The sequence below is a fragment of the Loxodonta africana genome, chromosome 1 (assembly GCF_030014295.1).
Source record: "Loxodonta africana isolate mLoxAfr1 chromosome 1, mLoxAfr1.hap2, whole genome shotgun sequence".
Lineage (NCBI taxonomy): Eukaryota > Metazoa > Chordata > Mammalia > Proboscidea > Elephantidae > Loxodonta > Loxodonta africana.
The window spans coordinates 30,944,776-30,963,357 of record NC_087342.1 but is presented as its reverse complement, the minus strand read 5'-3'; the positions used below and the strand labels follow the sequence as shown (position 1 = coordinate 30,963,357).

General features: G+C 45.2%; 2 protein-coding genes and 1 long non-coding RNA gene across 3 annotated transcripts in view; 2 read left to right on the top strand and 1 right to left on the bottom strand.

The window, feature by feature from the left end:
• Positions 1 to 18,582, bottom strand: part of LOC111751424 (uncharacterized) — an 84,724-nt gene that overhangs the window by 4,292 nt on the left and 61,850 nt on the right. The window contains exons 4-6 of the long non-coding RNA XR_002786480.2: positions 14,246 to 14,333; positions 12,990 to 13,110; positions 12,579 to 12,650 (exon numbers count right to left, since the gene is read on the bottom strand). This is a non-coding gene — a long non-coding RNA (uncharacterized LOC111751424). The remainder of the gene's footprint in view (positions 1 to 12,578; positions 12,651 to 12,989; positions 13,111 to 14,245; positions 14,334 to 18,582) is intronic.
• On the top strand, positions 2,234 to 5,699 carry LOC100660490 (5-hydroxytryptamine receptor 3D-like). Its single transcript, XM_023551494.2, is given in 5 exon segments — positions 2,234 to 3,469; positions 4,552 to 4,745; positions 4,747 to 4,793; positions 4,932 to 5,147; positions 5,275 to 5,699. Coding segments are annotated over 5 exon segments (978 nt in total). The 5' UTR covers positions 2,234 to 3,178; the 3' UTR covers positions 5,505 to 5,699.
• On the top strand, positions 11,599 to 17,501 carry LOC100673293 (5-hydroxytryptamine receptor 3C). The gene is made up of 9 exons (XM_003412882.3): positions 11,599 to 11,827; positions 13,117 to 13,283; positions 13,653 to 13,697; positions 14,184 to 14,293; positions 14,525 to 14,694; positions 15,492 to 15,652; positions 16,542 to 16,746; positions 16,927 to 17,142; positions 17,272 to 17,501. Exons 1-9 carry the CDS (start codon positions 11,761 to 11,763, stop codon positions 17,499 to 17,501), a joined length of 1,371 nt encoding a protein of 456 aa, XP_003412930.2. The 5' UTR covers positions 11,599 to 11,760.

Genomic DNA, 18,582 nt, shown 5'->3' with positions numbered 1-18,582 from the left:
AAAACCTCCGTGTCTTAAGTTGATCATAAAAAAGGAGACCCCTAGATTTTTTTTTGAAAGATGGCAGCAGGGTTAAAATAAGTGTGCATGCCCGCTAGAGGGAACGGCAATCACTATGCGCCTTTTCAATGATGCACTATACGCCACAGTGACTTTAAAAGTATGAGGAGGCCATTAGCACTGCTCCAGCGATAAATATTTCTGCTTCCTCCTCTCCAAATGGATTTGCCAGGTTCCCTTTGGAGACTAGCTTCAGGCCTAGTCAGGGTATAAGACAAACAAAAAAAAAAAACAAACCCACTGCCATCGAGTCAATTTGGACTCACAGCGACCCTATCAGACAGACTAGAACTGCCACATAGAGTTTCCAAGGAGCACCTGGTGAATTCAAACTGCCAACCTTTTGGTTAGTAGCCGTAGTACTTAACCACTATGCCACCAGAGTTTCCAGTCAGGGCATAGGGTGGGGGTATTCCTCCTGTGACATTGTCTTGTCACCAGCGGTGCTTTTCAGAGGGGTGGGTAATGCCACCCGACACCTGTATTATTCAAAGCTAGGGTGTGGCCTGTGGTCTTTTAAGGTCAACAGCATCACTAAGTCCCCAGAGAAGGGCCAAGGAGAAGAAGATGGAAAGACGTGGGCCTCATGAGGAAGGATTCCTCCTTTGCCTCATTCTTCACCTTTTGCTTCAAGGTAAGATGGGACAAAAGCAAGAGCAAAGCAACCATGTAAATTTGGGCCAAGTTGTGTTATTCCTAGACTGCCAATGACTGGATGCTTGTTTCGGTAAAAACACATGTTCCATGGCACTGTCATTACTGTACCTCTTCCCAGGAATCTAACAACTAGTCCATTCTCTTTATCTACTTCTTCACTTCCCGTGCTTCTATTGGCCTCTTCTCCTTGCCCTCATCTCTCTCTTTCCAGGCATATAGTCTATCTCTGTAGTTTCTGAGTATCAACCGATGTTAAGAAGAGGAAAATAATTTTTTCTCAGTTCTCTTGAGGCCAAATGAGATGGCCAGTAAAGATACTAAGGGGAAGGAGGTGGATGAGAATATAGTGAAAGACAGAAACTTTTCCAGTATCATTTTCTCAATCCACAGCATTTTTCTTGTATATTATTGAAAATGAGCAAAGAGGGATAGTACAAGACCAGAATAGATAAAAATGAGACTCTACCAGATGTTACCACTTAATTCTCTGTTTCTGCTCCAAAAAAGTGTGACTAGAAAAGGGTTACATAGAAGATGTGTATCAAGGAACTCTATTTAAAATAGCGCCAGGGCGATACTACTGAGCTTTAGAAGAACATAGTCGTAGCATATCGTGGAGACACAGTAAATACACATGAAATAGCAAACCCGAACTTCTTCCTTAGGGTCCTGCAAACTGCATACTACCTCCTTGATTACTTTCCTTCTCATGAATTTATGATCATCTTTTATGACTTATTAATACAGCGAGGAGAAATGTGATTACAAAATTTGTCAGTGACATCACCCAGATGGCTCAAGGAAAGAGGTGAGCAATGGAAGGACACTGAGTGAAGGTGGAGAGGTTTGTGGTGAGCTTGTTAGAAACACAACAGGACAATGTAAAGTGGTGATCAGAGCTGAGTTTGCATACACATTTGAACATGTTTTGCATGGAGACAGAAACAATGGACTTGAGGACAGAGCCCTGACACAGCTCACCTCATCAACTTCCACCATTTGCCTACCAGCCCAGTCCATCCTCGCTGGGGCAGAAGGGAGGGGCTCAAATGCCTCTCCCAGTGCCCTGGTCTTCTCTCTCTGCAGAAACATTCCCCAGGCTCCACCCCAGCACCCCTCTCACAGAGGAAAAAGAGGCCCCAGTCCCATCTCACAAGCTTTCTGCTCTCCACAGGAAGAGGGGACACTTTCACCATCAACTGCTCAGGGTTTGACCAGCATGGGGTGGACCCTGCTGCCTTCCAGGCAGTGTTTGACAGAAAGGCCTTCCGTCCAGTCATCAACAACAGCATCCCCACTGAGGTCAACATCTCTTTCACCCTGTCTGCCATCCTAAAAGTGGTAAGTCCTGACCCAACATTGCAATGGTCTAGTGATGAGCAGTGGGTCACCTGAATGGATTTGCAAAATTAGAGGTTCATTCTATGGAAAAGGATGACATGAAGAGGAATGCTGCAGTGACATTTCTACAGGTAAAATCTGGCCCTTTTTTGGAATACAGCACAAGAAACCTATTCCCAGGGTACCCTCATACTGGTTTTTCATTTACATTTTCCATGTACCTTGGATTGTTTTGACCTACATTTTTCAGTGGCTAATGATTGAAAGTCATAATTGTCATATGGAATGAGTAAGGGTGGGAGCACCAGATCTGCCTTTATGGAGTTAATGATCCTGGATGGAAATTGTTTTTCCAGGATGCACAACTTCAGCTGATGACATCATTCCTGTGGCTAAATGTGGTATGATAGACTCAGTTTCTCCTTCATTTATGGTGCCTTCCCTTTTCCACTCCTGAGTCCAATTTTGCAGATTACATTGGATAAAGCTGAGAATACCCACAAATTAGAGAAGTTCAAACAGAGTCAGGCCAACATTGAGAACACAATAATTCCTGAATATGCTACTAGCTTAGGGGGGCAGAGATGGAATAGCAAGAAGGTGAATAAACCAAGGTCATGGAAGCCAATACTCAAATGGCTCCTTTCCAAAGAATTCAAAGCCAAGTTCAAGGTCTCCCTTGAGAACACTGAGAGAGAAGTGGAGGCAGGTAAGATCTTGTTAGTGATATTGTGACAGTTGTCCCTAGAGAGGGAGTGGAAGAATGAAGAAATGAGTGAAAAAAGGGGAAAAAATTAGGGAAGTGCAAGAAACAGAGCAAGACCAAAACTAGTTCCCTCCTTCCGTCTGTTTCTTCCATGCCATGGTCTCCTCTAGATCTGGTACAACCCATTCATCAGATGGAACCCAGAGGAATGTGGGGGCATCGGGAAGCTCAGCATGACAACTGAGAACCTATGGATTCCAGATATCTACATCCAAGAGTTGTGAGTATCAGGGCTCAAAAAAGCAAGAAGCAAACCCCATCAGGGAAGGGCATGATGAAACCAACAGAGGCCACACAAAGACTCAGAAAAGAGCAAGGTCTGACTTAACTAGCTTAGAAAACTCCTAGAATACGATGATAGGTGGACAGGGCAAGTCAAGTAGAGCTAAAGCACAGGAGTGCAGTGACCTGAGAAGGAAGGCCAAGTCTGATGGGAAACCCACAGGACCCACCTCCCTTTCCTTCTCACATACAGCATGGATGTGGATCAGACACCTACAAGTCTCATGGCTTATGTCAACAGTGAAGGTCGCATCAGCTATGATAAACCAATGCAGGTGGTCAGCATCTGTAACCTGGACATCTTCTATTTCCCCTTTGACCAACAGAACTGCACGCTTACCTTTGGTTCTTTCATCTACACGGGTGAGTGAGGCTCATTATAGTTGCCTGTTGCGAGGCAGAAAAAGAATTTTGAGTGTGAAGAGGCCAGAAAATGGAAATAGTGAGGAACTCTCACTAGTGGTGAGGAATCCAACAGCTGGGCAAGGGAGTTGGGAACATGGGAGAGGCTGAGTTGTCTGGGTCTCCTTTGCAGTGGAGGACATGGTCCTGGGCATGGAGAAAGAAGCGCAGGAAATTTCAAACACGTCACTGAGCCTCATTCGGAGCAAAGGAGAATGGGTACTTCTAAGTATCCACCAAAGTGAGCAGCAGATGACTATGGGCACCAGCCAGTATGACCAGATCATTTTTTATGTGAGCTCAGGGGCCCTGGTTGTGATCTTCCCTCTAAGATTCATGGCTATGGCTTCCGTTAGAATTTAAGCTCTCCCACTAGAAAGTAAGTTCCATGAAGGCAGAGATTTTATTCACTTTTTCCCCCATTGATAATCTCCAGTACCTAGAATAGTACCTGGCACATTGTTTGCACCAAGTTTTGTTGAATAAATCGTCTCTTGAGGAAGAGACAAAGATCCCATGCCAGTGATTCACAGTGAGGGTAAGCTTCCTATCCCCTAAGGGCTATAAGAACTTTTAGAGGACAGGAGTTTCTACGTTTATTTAAAAAAAAAAAAAAAAAGTGGTGGAAAAAGTTCTGAAATGCTGTCTGAAGGGTGTTATGAGTGCAAACCCTTCTAACCCCAAAATGTAGGCCAGAAAGCAAGCTCTTGTCTGCAGAAATACAAGAATGGCATGCACATGATACCCATAGTCCTATTAAGAGCACATTGGTAGAGATAAAAATTAAAGTGGAAGAAGTTGACACCTTGAGCCAAGAAGGAATAAGATACATTTTCATGGTAAAGAGCACAGCAGAATCAAACCAGGAAAGGCAGACTGTGGCGAGTAGGATGCCTTTGGATGGAGAGACAGGACAGGGAAAGGGACAAGAGGTGGTGTTTCCTTACTACACAATTTGGTCTGGAACAAATCCTAACCCTTGCTCTTACCTGCCTGGTCAGCCTCCCATCTACTCCTCACTTGTTGCTTTCTCCCCCCACCAGGTGGCCATCAGGCGCAGGCCCAGCCTTTATGTGATAAACCTTCTGCTGCCCAGTGGCTTTCTGGTTGCCATTGATGCCCTCAGCTTCTACCTGCCCGCAGAGAGTGGGAATCGTGCCCCATTCAAGATGACACTTCTGCTGGGCTACAATGTCTTCCTGCTCATGATGAATGACTTACTCCCTGTCAATGGAACCCCCCTCATCAGTACGGCCCCTCCCTCCATCAGGAGAACAAAAGCAAGGTGGGAGGGTGGGGAGCCAGACCAGTGGAACCAGGTCAGAGTGATAAAGGATCCTGGAAAAGGGTCCTCTGAGAAAAGAAGGAACAAGAAGGTCTCAGAAGTCACTCTAGCCCTCACACAGGCCTGCCTTCCCTCCAGGTGTCTTCTTTGCCCTGTGTCTGTCCCTGATGGTGGTTAGCCTGTTAGAGACTGTCTTCATCACCTACCTGCTGCACCTAGCCACCACCGAGCCCCCACCCATGCCTCTGTGGCTCTACTCCCTTCTGCTGCACTACACCAGCCCCAGGAAGTGCTGCCCCACTGCACCCCAGAAGGGAAATAAGGGCCTGGATCTCACCCCCTCCCATCTGCCTGGTAAGGGAAGTCAGCACCCACACTCCCTCTTCCAATACCTCCACTCCTCTGCTCCTGCCTCCTTCTCTGTCACCTACCCTCCCAGGTGACCTTTCCGGCCCATGGATGACTCTCTGCCCCGCCACAGACCTGAAGGAGCCAGAGGTGTTGGCAAGGAAGATGCCCAGCCCTGGAGAAACAGAGTTAAATGGGTGCCCTGAATCAGCAAGGGCCCCGCAGGAAGCCGAGGCCCAGAAGAAGCACCTGGTTGACCTGTGGGTGCAGTTCAGCCACATGATGGACTCCCTGCTCTTCGGCCTCTACCTGCTCTTCATGGCCTCCTCCATCATCACTGTCATCATCCTCTGGAACACCTAGGCAGATGCCGACCTGCAAACCACCTGGAGCTTCTCCTGACCTCCAGGGACCACCCAGGTTCTCACACCTGTCTAAATCTCAGTCTCAGGGCCCTAGCAACAATCTACTTTTTAACCCAGACCCTTTGTGCAGTTTCAGAGCAGACCTAGATATTTTCATAGGCCCTTCAAAGGTTAGGATCTTACTCCTGCATTCCATCAGCTCCCCTCAGCCCTTCCATGAGTCCTCCTCCCTGACTCGTCAGGATTCAGGTTACTCGAATACTTCCTTGATTGAATCACACCCAATAAACCACTTTGAAGAAAGCACTGGCTCTTTCATGCATTACGTAAGAGTCAAAAATCTTGGGATTGAGAGTCTGATTGTAGAAATTTATCATTATCCAAAGAAGGATTTCCTTGGTTTTGTCTTGTTTAGGTCTATGAGACAATATAGGAAAGTGCGGGGAGGAGAGAGAAGGGACCAAAATCTATTATGTGGAAGGAATTATAAAACAGAGATTAATAGCTTTTCATTACCAAATTTTTATTTAAAAAAAAAATTTTTTTTTGATGGCATGTGTTTTCAGTATTGGAATGCATGCTTACTAATCGAGTGTGTTTAAACTTTTGGTTGGTGATATGGATTTTGAGAAACATTATCAGGTAACAGAAGCCACCAAAAAGGCGAGTGGCACTCTGGCACCACCAATCTGTGGTACAACAATATACCAAGAAGAGCTAAATAGAGAATTTATCGTGGGTGCCTTTCCATCAGGTTACATGGGGAAACTCAGGTTTTCCAAATATGACACAGAAAAGCCAAAACGAACCCATCAGATCTCTCTAACTATCGCACATGTTATCTCACAGAAATAAAGGGGAAAAAGGCAAAAGCTTACAAAATTAACGCATCCAGGAAGCATCGTCTAATAGAATGCTCAACCTACAGAACAATAAGGTTCCAACTCTAATCTGCTGAGCTTCACGTATTTCAAAAGGGAACCACCTTGAGGTTAAACACATTACAACTGGAATAACTTACTACCTACGCATTCCAGAGGCATAAAAAGTGGCTAGTATACTGTTAAACCAATAGTAACTAAAGAGTTAACCTCATAAATCTAACTACCCTGGATTTAAGCTTCAGAAATTAGTAATATGCCAGAACTAGACCTCTCTTGCTGACAGAGTGAAGCCTTTTGTCACAGTGAAGCCTGACATATGACTCATTCAATATTAAACACTTAGAGTGTTAACATAGCCCTGTATTACCACTAACAGTGTCTGTATAGCAATTTGAGTTAATCTACCCTTAATCATGCTAAGAAAAAAACAATTAGGGAAGCACATTTGAAAATGGCATCTGCTTTACTTGGAAGAAACACAAATGCCCACATATGAACTGGAAAATTCCCCTTCCTAGCACTTGCCTTATTATTTTAAAAGTCTTTGTCTACTGGCCCATCTCTCAAACTAGCTGCCTGGGGCAAACAGAGGCTCCACAGTATCTTTGTACATGGGAGATATGGCATGATTTGTGGGATGTACCAGGTTCAGAGAAGCCCAGATTTGAGAGCAATTGAATTACAACTCAAACATAATCTTTTAGCAACGATTTCTTTCCCTTCCTTTCGTTTATTCTGCTACTTTCTACCTGAAACCTAAATCTCCAATGTCATAACAGGTTAGGGATAAAGAGTCACAATGTTGTTCAATAAGCAATATTTCTCTGGCTCCTCCTCCTCACTGCTCTTCCTCAATCTCCTCTGGCCCCCTCCAGTCACAGTAGATGCCCAAAGGGTGGCAAAGTTGCTGCGATAGTTTAGGTTGGGAGTCAACTTGGCAGGGCCATGACTCTCAGTGGCTTGGCAGTTATGATAAAGTTTAGCAGTTATGTAATGATGTAATCACCTCCATGATGAAATCTGATATAATTAAAATCTCCTCCTTGATGAGATCTGCTATGAGCAGCCAATCAGTCGAAATGGAATTTCGAATTGGATGCGAGTGGCCTGCATCCAATATAGTTGCCAATGTCCACTAGAGGTGTTGCTGCTGTTGTGTGCCATCAAGTTGATTCAGATTCACAGAGAACCTATAGGACAGAGCAGAACTGTCCCATTGGGTTTCTAAGGCTGTAATCTTTATAGGAGCAGGTCACCAGGTCTTTTCTCCCATGGTGCACCAACGTTTCAGTTAGCAACCAAGCTCTTAACCTTTATGCCACCAGGACTCCCTGTTAGTGCCTGCCAAAGGTCCTATCTACCACGTTCACTGCCACTGGAGGGCTGGATGCTATAGCAGTAGGTGTTCCCAGCTACATGCTGAGTCACCAGGATCAGCAGTTACTTGCTCTGGAACTCAGACAAGGGTCCACAGGAATCTGGGGTATTGAGGCCAGAATTACCCTGCTCTGCTCTGAATCACTCCTTTCACTCAGGCCCAGGGTCTTTGAACTAAACTTGTGTTCCTCCACTCTCCTTTCAGAATGCAGTTTTTCCTGGGCTCCTCAGTTTCCAGAACTCTGTCAGGCACTTCCCTGCCCACCTCAAGGGCTCCGGGCATGTTCACCACCTAGCGTATACACAATTTAGGCTCAGATCACAAGCCCTGACATTCACCTACATATCCGCTGATATATATTCTACTCTCAGATGCTTTCCAATCTTCCTCTCCTCTACCCTACCCTGCAACAGTCTTCTCATCTGGAAACTCACCCTTGGCTTTTGCTGAGTAGCTCGTTCGCCCAGCTTTTGGGGGTTCTAGAATTATTTAAGATCAGTTTGCCTCATTTGGTTTTCTCTACCCATCTCCATGTACATACTTCTCTGCCTATTTCCTTCACATTTTTTTTTTACATGTAACCTTTAGACTTATTTGAATAGAGCATCTGCAATTTATCTTTTTGGGCACATGGATTAAGATTCCATATCTCTGTTCAGCAAGAAAAGACTTGATATAATTATAGTGATTTTATTTCCTCCATCAGCAAAACCTTAGCATGTGATCATAACACGTAATTGACAATCATACAGAACCTTTGAAATTGGAGCTCACCCAGAAAGCTGATTTTTGTTCCATCTACAAGAGAATCACTTTGTGCTGATGACATCACTCTTGTTACGTGGCAACACTCTGCGAGGCTTTGCAGGGTAACCTACTCCCTCTTTAGAGAAATCCGCTGACGGATGCCTGGTCCTGCCTGTGCCACCTTGCATCTGATGGCCTGTTTCCACCTGACAGCTCCTCACCTGCATTCACCTGCAGTGCTATCCTGCAGTGCCCAAGCATATTTTTGTTCACTTTACTGTTCTTTGAAACATCACTAAAAGTATTTCTGCGTGTTTTCTACATTTTCTCTTGGCTCCGCATTAAACCAAACCAGTTGCCGTTGAGTTGATTCTGACTCACGGTGACCCCATGTGTTTTAGAGTAGAACATTGCTTCATTGGGTTTTCAATGGCTGTGATCTTGCAGAAGCAGACTGCCAGGCCTTTCTTCGGAAGTACCTTTGGGTTGGTTCAAACAGCTGATCTTCTGTTTAGTAGCCAAGCACTTAACTGTGTGCGCCACCCAGAGACTCCTATTAACCTGACATTAATATATTTTTATTTCCTTGCCATCTTTGCATCCCCCTCCTCTTCCTTTGGGTCCACTCTAGGATGTTAACCCACAGACTCCATCTCAAGCCTGTCTTTTTCTCTCTCCAACCTCTGATTCTCCCTCTGATAACCTTTTATTTGATGATTCGTTGGCACCGGTTCTTCTGTGTAGCACAGGAGCCCTGGGTCCAAACGACATGCTCTGCTCTTGGCTCCATTTCTTTTTTTCTACATGCTCCTATCCAATATCTGTATTTTAGGATTTGAAAGAGAATGAAATAAAATAAGGTAGGTAGAAAGCTTATCCCAATGCCTGGGATATGGTAAAGTGCTCAATATGTTAGCTATCACTAGCAGCAGTAGCTCCTGTGTAACAGCAGCAACCACAACAGCACTTGAGATTTCCAGATCGCAGCGTTGAGACCCTGACTCCCCAGGAAGGGTGTGAGCCAGTATCACGTTGCCTTATTTCTCCTGCCACCATCACTGTATCTCTTAGCAGCTGAATCTACTTTTGAGTTCAATCTCTAGAATGAGATTCACTCCAGTTTTTCAGTCAACCTCAGTAAAAACAAGAGATACATCAACTGCCTTCGGCCACCCTTCAGCAGGGCTTGAAGTTAACCTTCCTTTCCTAGGTTCAAGATCTGATAGCCCAGCCTACATGCAGAACTTGTGTTACTCCCTTGAAAGTCCTTCACTCTTAACCAGGAGTTCAGTGTCCCAAAGGGGTGTTCAAGCAGCTAAAGACACAGTACTTTGGTTCAACATGCCATGATGGGTACAATCAAAAGGTCGTGCTTCCTGCTCAATTTCTGCCTGATTGTTCAGTTATACTTGGTCATTTCCTCTGAAGCAGAGAGCCACCTTGAACGATAACCCATTTTCCTATGGGGCCTGTCCCCTGAATCACTGACTTGTATTCCAGCCCAAAAGTGCAGTTCCTAGGATCTCATTTGCTGTTGGCCTGACTTCCAAATGGATATCCACTTTCTAGGTAGGCCACGGCCATGCCTGGCTTTCCAGATCTGTCCTGGATCACACCCGTGTTTGCTCTGCTTTAGGGTACAGTATGTGTAAGACAACCCAGCCACTTGGCCTCCAAGCTTAGAAGAACACCTGTAGTCTGGTCAGTTACCTGGGTCCTCATGCCAACAGCTTCCTCCTTGCACTAGCTAGTACCTAATGTTGCCAGAACCTAACCTGCCTCCCAACTGAACCTTTTCAAGTAACAATAAAAAAAGAAAAACCATTGCCGTTGAGTTGATTCCGACTCATAATGACTCTATAGGACAGAGTAAAACTGCCCATAAGGTTTCCAAGGAGCGGTTGGTGGATTCAAACTGCCGACCTTTTGGTTAGCAGCCCAAGCTGTTAACCACTGCGCTGCCAGGGTTCCTCAAGTCACAAAAAACCAGAGCCATTGCCAGTGAGTCAATCCGACGCATAGTGACACAACAGAGAGCCCTAAACCTTAAACAGATTTTCTAACAACCCCCTTTTGCCCTGCTCCTTCTCCCTTTCTTGCTCCCTCCACCCCAGTACTTCTAGTTCCCTTCCTTCTTCTTCTCCTGGTCTTCTTTCTTTCACTTCCTTCAACCTCTGCCTCTGGCGGGCCAAGTTCCCAAAGAAATTACTTACAGAGCTGGTAGAGCTGAAGGACTACAAATATGGCAAACCTCAAATGGAATGCAATGCAACTCTCTCTCCTCTACTTTCCTGCTCTGGGTCCCTAAGTCACTGCTGTCTTTCTCAGCACTTTCTATTTAGGGCCGGCAGGACTTTCTTTTCTGAACAAAGTTTCTTTTGTACTCTCGGCCTGACTTCACTTGTTCTACAAAAAGAAAATTACCAAGTCTTTCTGGAAATGTAAGATACTTAATCTAACAACGCTCCAATTCACTCATTTGGTTCAATTGTGTTTTTTCATAGAGATGTGATGTAGGACATAATATTGACACATGTGATTAATATTGATGTTAGCTGAGATTACTCGTTTGGGACAATTTATAATACTATGGACAACATGAAGATCTTAAAGACAGTTCTGCTACACTAATCTTAGGCTTTCTATTAGCACATAATCAATGCATATCGTAAAAGATGTGCGCAGAACATTGGTTTGGGGAGAAAGAATCGAAATGGAAGAGAGACTGGAAATAGGAAACCTTGTTAGGGGCTATTGGAAAAAAATAGGTAATAGACAATGAAGGTATGAACCAAGCTTTATGATTTGTTCTTTCAATAATCCCCAATGTCAACAAGCTATAAGATACTTCAGTGTTCATAACCAAATAAGCAAATATGGTCACCTTTCTAAATCTGCAGATTCCCTGGCCTTGGAAGAGCATAATTCTTATTTCCCCAGTCCATATACCCTCATTAAGAGGCGTTACTTTGTTATTGATCTCGGCACCGAGCTGCCAAACAGGATGCTTCTGCGCCTCAGTCTTGGCCTGTCTTCCTCCCTGCATGGAGCCCGGAAGACATGCCTGGGTGGGGCAAAGCAGGACAGTCTCCTCTGACCTCTCAGGCCACAGCCTCTCACTCAGGAGTGGTCACCTGACAAGAGGAGTATTCAAAACTAGGAGATAAGGTGTGGTCTGAGCTCCTTTAAGCTCAAGAGTTTGGGGGCTCCTGGTGAGTCCCCAGAGAAGGGCCCAGAAGAGGAAGATGGAAGGGGGGTGGCCTCTTATGAGGGGCTTCCTCCTCTGCCTCCCTGTCAGCCTTCTGCTTCAAGGTAAGATGGGCAAGAACAGGGCAAGATGGAAATGCTGTTCTGGAAGACATCCAGGGACTTCCCTCTAGCACCTGAAGGGCATTCAGGATAACTATGGTAAATATTGCTTCCATAATGTCTGTGCCTTGACTTCCTTTTGGTGACAGAAAGGTATTTTACTGATCAGTACACACAGCCCTTCTCTATTGCTGCCTGCATATGGAGTCTACCAAACTGTCCTTCCATTTCATCACCTCTCCAATTCCATCTTGTCGTTGACTTCCTATGTCACGTCAACCACACCCCTTACCAAACCCTCTCTATTTTCCATCAATATGGTATCTGTAAGAAGAGCAGTCACTAACTTTAAAGGATTAAGTAAAATACTGAGATAGTTTGGGGATCAGTCTGAAATAGAAAGGAGTGGGTGCTTAGCTTCTATGATGAAATATCTGCTCCTAATCTGGGTACATACCTTAAATATTATGGAAAGAGATGGGGAGGTAGAGGAAGAAACAAAGGGAAAAAACAGACAAAGATGGTAAGGAAGCAAAGAATCTGCTCAGGTAACCCTCAGGTCCTTCCCTTTCTGGAATATTCCAGAAAAAAAGAATATTCCAACACCACGCTCAGTGCTATCACTGCTTGATCCTGATGCTGAAAGTAACCCCCAAGATATCTGAGGTCACGAAATCTGAGAAGAGCAAAATAAATGCATAGCGCCGAGGTAGGCACCCATGCAGAACGCCTACTACATCCTTCCCATATCTACCTAGTAAGTATAGTTGTTTTCTTCTCTTATTCTCTTGATAAGTCAGTTCTTGCTTTCAGTGGATGAGGGTCTCTGAGAATGAGAAAAGGAACACATCAGAGCAGATTTCTCAGTGACCTGGACTACAAGTTTAGGGCAGTCCCAAGCAATACTAGTGTGGGCGGGCCCAAGAGTTCTATGATGGGCACATTAAAGGCCTCCTTGAAGCAGATGCCATTGCTCCAAAGTCAAGTTTGCATAGAGATTTGGGCAGATTTTGCATGAGGATGGAACAATGGAAGTGAACAGAGTACTGACTCAGCTCACCACATCAATTTCCACCATTTGCCTACCAGCCCAGTCCATCCTCCCTGGCCCTGGCAGGAAGGATGTTGGCCTTGGAGAGTGTTGGCCCAGGATGAAGGGACTTACCTGCTTCTCCCAGTGTCTCCTGTCTTCTCTCTCTGCAGAAATGTTCCCCAGGCTTCATTCCAGCACCCCTCTCACAGGGGAACACAGAGGCCCCAGTCCCATCTCACAAACTTTCTGCTCTCTACAGGAAGAGGGGACACTTTCACCATCAACTGCTCAGGGTTTGACCAACATGGGGTGGACCCTGCTGCCTTCCAGGCAGTGTTTGACAGAAAGGCCTTCCGTCCAGTCATCAATTACAGCATCCCCACTAAGGTCAACATCTCCTTCGCCCTGTCTGCCATCCTAGGAGTGGTGAGATCTGGCCCCCCATCCTTTCCATAGGCTTCTAATAGGGAACAAGGACCCTTTCCCTTGTCAACCCCAAATGACGTTGGTCCAAGTCGGGTGGGGAGACATAAGAGGAACACTGCAGTAATTTTTTACAGGAAACATTTGACCCTTTAGTCCTTCCCTTTCTGGAATATTCCGCAAAAGAGAATATTCCGAAAAATTTTTTATCTGAATTGCCCTTAAATGCAAGGGGAAACAAGTACGGAAAAGGTAGTCCAGCTTCTAGACATACATCTGGCTCGATAAATTAGTAATGTTTCTGAGAATGTGAGGTAGGCTTGGGCTAAATCTTTCCGCACTGATAATCCTGGATGGGAATTTCTTTATCAGGATGCACAGCTCCAGCTGCTGACATCATTCCTGTGGCTGGATATGGTAAGGCAGACTCAAGCTACCCCTTTCCCACTTTCAATGATAATTTTAAATTGGAGGAGTTAGAAGTAACTTAAAGCTTTTCTTAGTTTAAACCTTTATTAAATATATAAATCTCCCTTTCTGGGACAAAATAACTCCATCTAGAACTGGACCGGTCCTAGGGACACAAATCTCCCTGGGCTGCCAAGGAGGAAGTGTGATCCAAGAAAATGGCCTAGGCCAAATGGTTGCAGGCCAATATATTGGGTGAGCCTGGTTCCAAGTGGGTTTAAGCCATATTTAAGAACTACCTGGAAAAAAAAAAAAACATGAAGAGGGACTTACCTGATGACACCTTGTTAGGTAAAATGGGGGAGATAGCTGTTGTCATTAAAGACACAAGTGAGAGTGGGAGTCTTAGAGTAAAGAAGAATGGAAAGGACGGGAGAGGCTAACCAGACAAGCACCCCCATCATTCACCTTCCTTTCTCACTGCCCTGGCTGCAGATATGGGACAATCCATTCATCAGCTGGAACCCAGAAGAATGTGCCAACATCAATAAACTCACCTTATTAGCTGAAAACCTGTGGCTCCCAGACATCTTCATCATGGAATCGTGCGTATCTGGGTTGGGGAAAGCCAGCATGAAGCCCCATCTGCAAAACACAGCAGGGCACCGGGGTACTGTAAGATTCAGACAGGGGTATGGTCTCAATGAATCGACTTCCACAAAATACGGGCAAGGAGTAGTACATTGGAATAAGAGCCCAAAAAGGGGAGAGCAGAGTCAGACAGAAGCTGACTAAGGCACCCTCAGCACTCGCCTCTCCCTCCTTTCCACAAGCAGCATGGATGTGGATCAGACACCTCCAGGTCTCACCGCTTATGTCAGCAGCGGAGGTCAAATACACTACAGCAAGCCAATGCGGGTGACCAGCATCTGTAACCTGGACATCTTCTACTTCCCTTTTGACCAACAGAACTGTACCTTCACCTTCAGTTCTTTTCTCTACACCGGTCAGTGTGACATGTTTGGGTAGCGATTTAAGATTCAGGGGAAGATATTTAAGTGGTGGAGGCACTCTTAGGGAGGGCGTCAGGTCACCGTTTCTCAGTCAGGCTGCCCCCTAAATCTTTTAAAAAACACCCATAACTGCATATCGCCCTGAGAGAGTCCAATTTACATGGCCCAGGGTGGGGCCCAGGCACTGTGACTTTTTATATCTCCCCAGTTGATGTTAATGTGCAACCGGGGTTGAGAACTGTTGCTTTAGATCTTGGATGGCCCTTGCGCCAAATGAGGTCCACCTGACTCCGATCCGCTGCACACCTATACTTTTTAGCTCAAAGCTTTTAACTTTAGTAGCTAGCCAACTTAAACCAGTAAATTAATGTAACTGAATGTCACCAGGTGGCCTGTGGCAGGTTTGGATAAATTAAGCATTACAATGGACATGTATGTCATTACAAAAATGTCGAGCTGCTCAGGTTTGATTCTACTGAAAATCTTCACACACCTGGGGAATTAAGAAGGCCAACAGGAATGACTCCAAATGTTTTTTGACTCTTGTTTGAGTCGTATCCCATATTAACCTGGATTCACTCTTGTTTTCAACAACAACAAAAATCAATGCTGTAGCCCAGACACATGTGAATTGCTGGCCCTGTAGGCCATTTCTGAAAAAATCTGGATGCCCTGCTTTAAAAGGACGGGGGGAATTTGTTGAAGGAGCTTGATGGGGGCAGGAATCAAATTTTATGGGTGGGAGGTGTGGCAGCACTTCTGGACTGCGCTAATTGGGACTCCCTTGCAGTGGACAGAATGCTACTGGGCATGGACAAGGAAGTGTGGGAGATATCAAACACATCTCGTAACGTCATTCAGACCCAGGGAGAGTGGGAACTCCTGCGCATCAACAAAGCCACCCCAAAGATGTCGGTGGGCAGCAACGTATATGACCAGATCATCTTCTATGTGAGTCCAGGGGTCCCTGTTTGACTTCTGGTCCCAGTTGCTCTGTGATTTTCCTCTATCTAAGGCTCTCTGGACAGTAAAAAGAAGCTTCAGGCGGTTAAGCACCTGCTTCCCACTCCACCCTCTACCCAAGCCAAGAACCAAACCCACTGCTTTCAAGCCAGTTCAACTCATGGCAACCCAAAGTGTTACACAGTAGAACTGTTCCACATGGTTTTCTAGGTTGTAATCTTTAAGGAAGCAGATCACCAGGCCTTTCTTTAATGGCACTGCTGGGTGGGATCAAGCCATCAACCTATATGTTAGTAAACCCATGCCATCCAGTCAGTTCTGACTTATAGCGACCCTATATTTTTTTTTTATAGAACAGAGTAGAGCTGCCCCACAGGGTTTCCAGTGAGTACTGGTGGATTCAAACTGTTGAACTTTTGGTTAGTGGCTGAGCTCTTAACCACTACACTGCCAGGGCTCTATAGGTTAGTAGTAGAAAGTAAACTATTTGCCCCACCTTAGGAAACTTAACGTCTATGCAAGCTTCTTTGAAGCCGGATTGCCAAGGGCTCTTCCCACCCTAGAGAGGAGGAGGGGCTGGTTTGTTACAAGCACTACTGCTCAGAATGCAGCATCACCTATTTGATGGTCCCAAGGACTCTACTTACACCTAAAAGTCTACAATCGCATTATGTTCCCAGCAGACTGTAAATGAAAGTTAGATAATAAATCAGGACACTTCTGTAGAAAGACACAATTAAATGCATGTGTTACCTAAAAAGACTGTCCCATCACCAGCCTAACAGCACATTAGCAAGGATCAGATAGTCAAATACATAAGTCGAGCCCTTTGGTATCAGTTCATCTGCGAAATTCTCTACTCTCTCTCCCCAACCAGGTGGCCATCAGGCGCAGGCCCAGCCTCTATGTCATAAACCTTTTGGTGCCCAGTGGCTTTCTGGTTGCCATTGACGCCCTCAGCTTCTACCTGCCGGCAGAGAGTGAGAACCGTGCCCCATTCAAGATGACACTTCTGCTGGGCTACAACGTCTTCCTGCTCACGATGAATGACTTACTCCCCGCCAGTGGCACCCCCCTCATCAGTATGGCCTTTCCTACTTTCTGGAGAAGCTAAGGACAGGGAAGGGGACCAGGAAAACCAGCTGTTGCTCCACTTGAGGAGGGGAACGATTCTGAGGAAAGATGGGATTTGGGGAAAGAGGCCAAAGAAAAATTCAGACATGAATCTGCCCTGGTTGATTTATTATTTGTTTTGCCCTCAGGTGTCTACTTTGCCCTATGTCTGTCCCTGATGGTGGTCAGCCTGCTAGAGATCATTTTCATCACCTACCTGCTGCACCTGGCCACCACCCAACACCCACCCATACCTCAGTGGCTCCACTCCCTTCTGCAGCACTACACCAGCCCCAAGAAGTGCTGCCCCACTGCACCCCAGAAGGAAAATAAGAGCCCGGGTCTCACCCCCATCCATCTGCCTGGTAAGGGAAGTCAGCACCTATACTCCCTCTTCCAACTCCTCCACTCCTCTGCTCCTGCCTCCTTCCCTCTCACCCTCCCTCCCCAGGTGACCTTCCCGGCCCATGGATGAGTCTCTGTCCTCTCCACAGGCCTGAAGGAACCAGTGGAGTTGGTGAGGAAGATGCCCAGTCCTAAAGAGGCAGAGTTAAATGGGCGCCCTGAATCAACAGGGGCCCAGCAGGAACCCAAGGCCCAGAAACAGCACCTGCTTGATCTGTGGATACAGTTCGGCCACATGATGGACTCCCTGCTCTTCCACCTCTACCTGCTCTTCCTGGCCTCCTCCATCATCACGGTTATCATCCTCTGGAATACCTAGGCAGATGTCTTCCTACAAACCACAGCCTAAAGTTTCTTCTAGTCTTAGGGACAGCCAGGCCTTTCCTAATCTCAGCCAGTGACTACCATGCCCCCTTCTATATTCCAAAAACTCCAACATAGCCCTGCCAAGCAGGTTCAGAATGGCCTGGGACAATTTCCAGACTTTCCATAAACCAGACTCCTCATTCCTGAGCATCTAGGGTCCCTTAGCCTACACCTAAGTTCTGACTCCCTTATCAGTGGAGATCCAGGTTAGTAAAGGCTCTCCTTGATTGATCATCCCAAGAAATGCCTTTCTAGGAAGCACTGGCTCCTCAATACGTTTTATTATAGATCCATCAACACTGGAGTAGAAAGTCCCCCTGTAGAAGCTTTGATACTTCACCCTAAACAGGTGTGATCTGATTTGATTTGACGTGTTTCAGGCACTTTCAGAGTTTTAAAAGAAAAAAATCAAGTCTCATCTCCAAGAAATTACTACAAAATACTGACAAATGCAAGGTGTTTCCTTCATCAATGATTTCTCTTTCACTTTTCTTCATCTCTCATTCCTGAAACTGCTCTTTAAACTCAATAATACATAGTGTCTTTTTTTTTTTTTTAATTCTGATAGGTTCCTCTGATTTCACAACATCAAACAGAGTGGGCCTTCTTAATATGCATGCTTGCAGGAGGGCTAGGAAGATTAGTTAAGGACCCCAGTTAAAGGGTTCTGGTTAAATAAATTGCCATACAGCCACATAAATGGAATGCTATGCAGCCATTTAAAGTGTGGATGTAGATCTATGTTAATGCTATGGAAGCAGATCCATGATATGTTAAGAATGGAAAACAAGTTACAAAATAGTATATATACATAATTTCTGTAAGATATATAGATAGATATGCAAAGAAAAACATATAGATGCCTAGTCATCAAAACATTAGCTAAATTTGTCCTGGATAATGGGATTATGAATGATTACTATTTTTTTATATTCTTGCCTGTGTTTTCTGAATTGTTTTCAATGGACATGTGCCAATTTTATTATCAGAAAAAATAATAAAAGTATTTTTTAAAGATTTTTCTATTAATAATA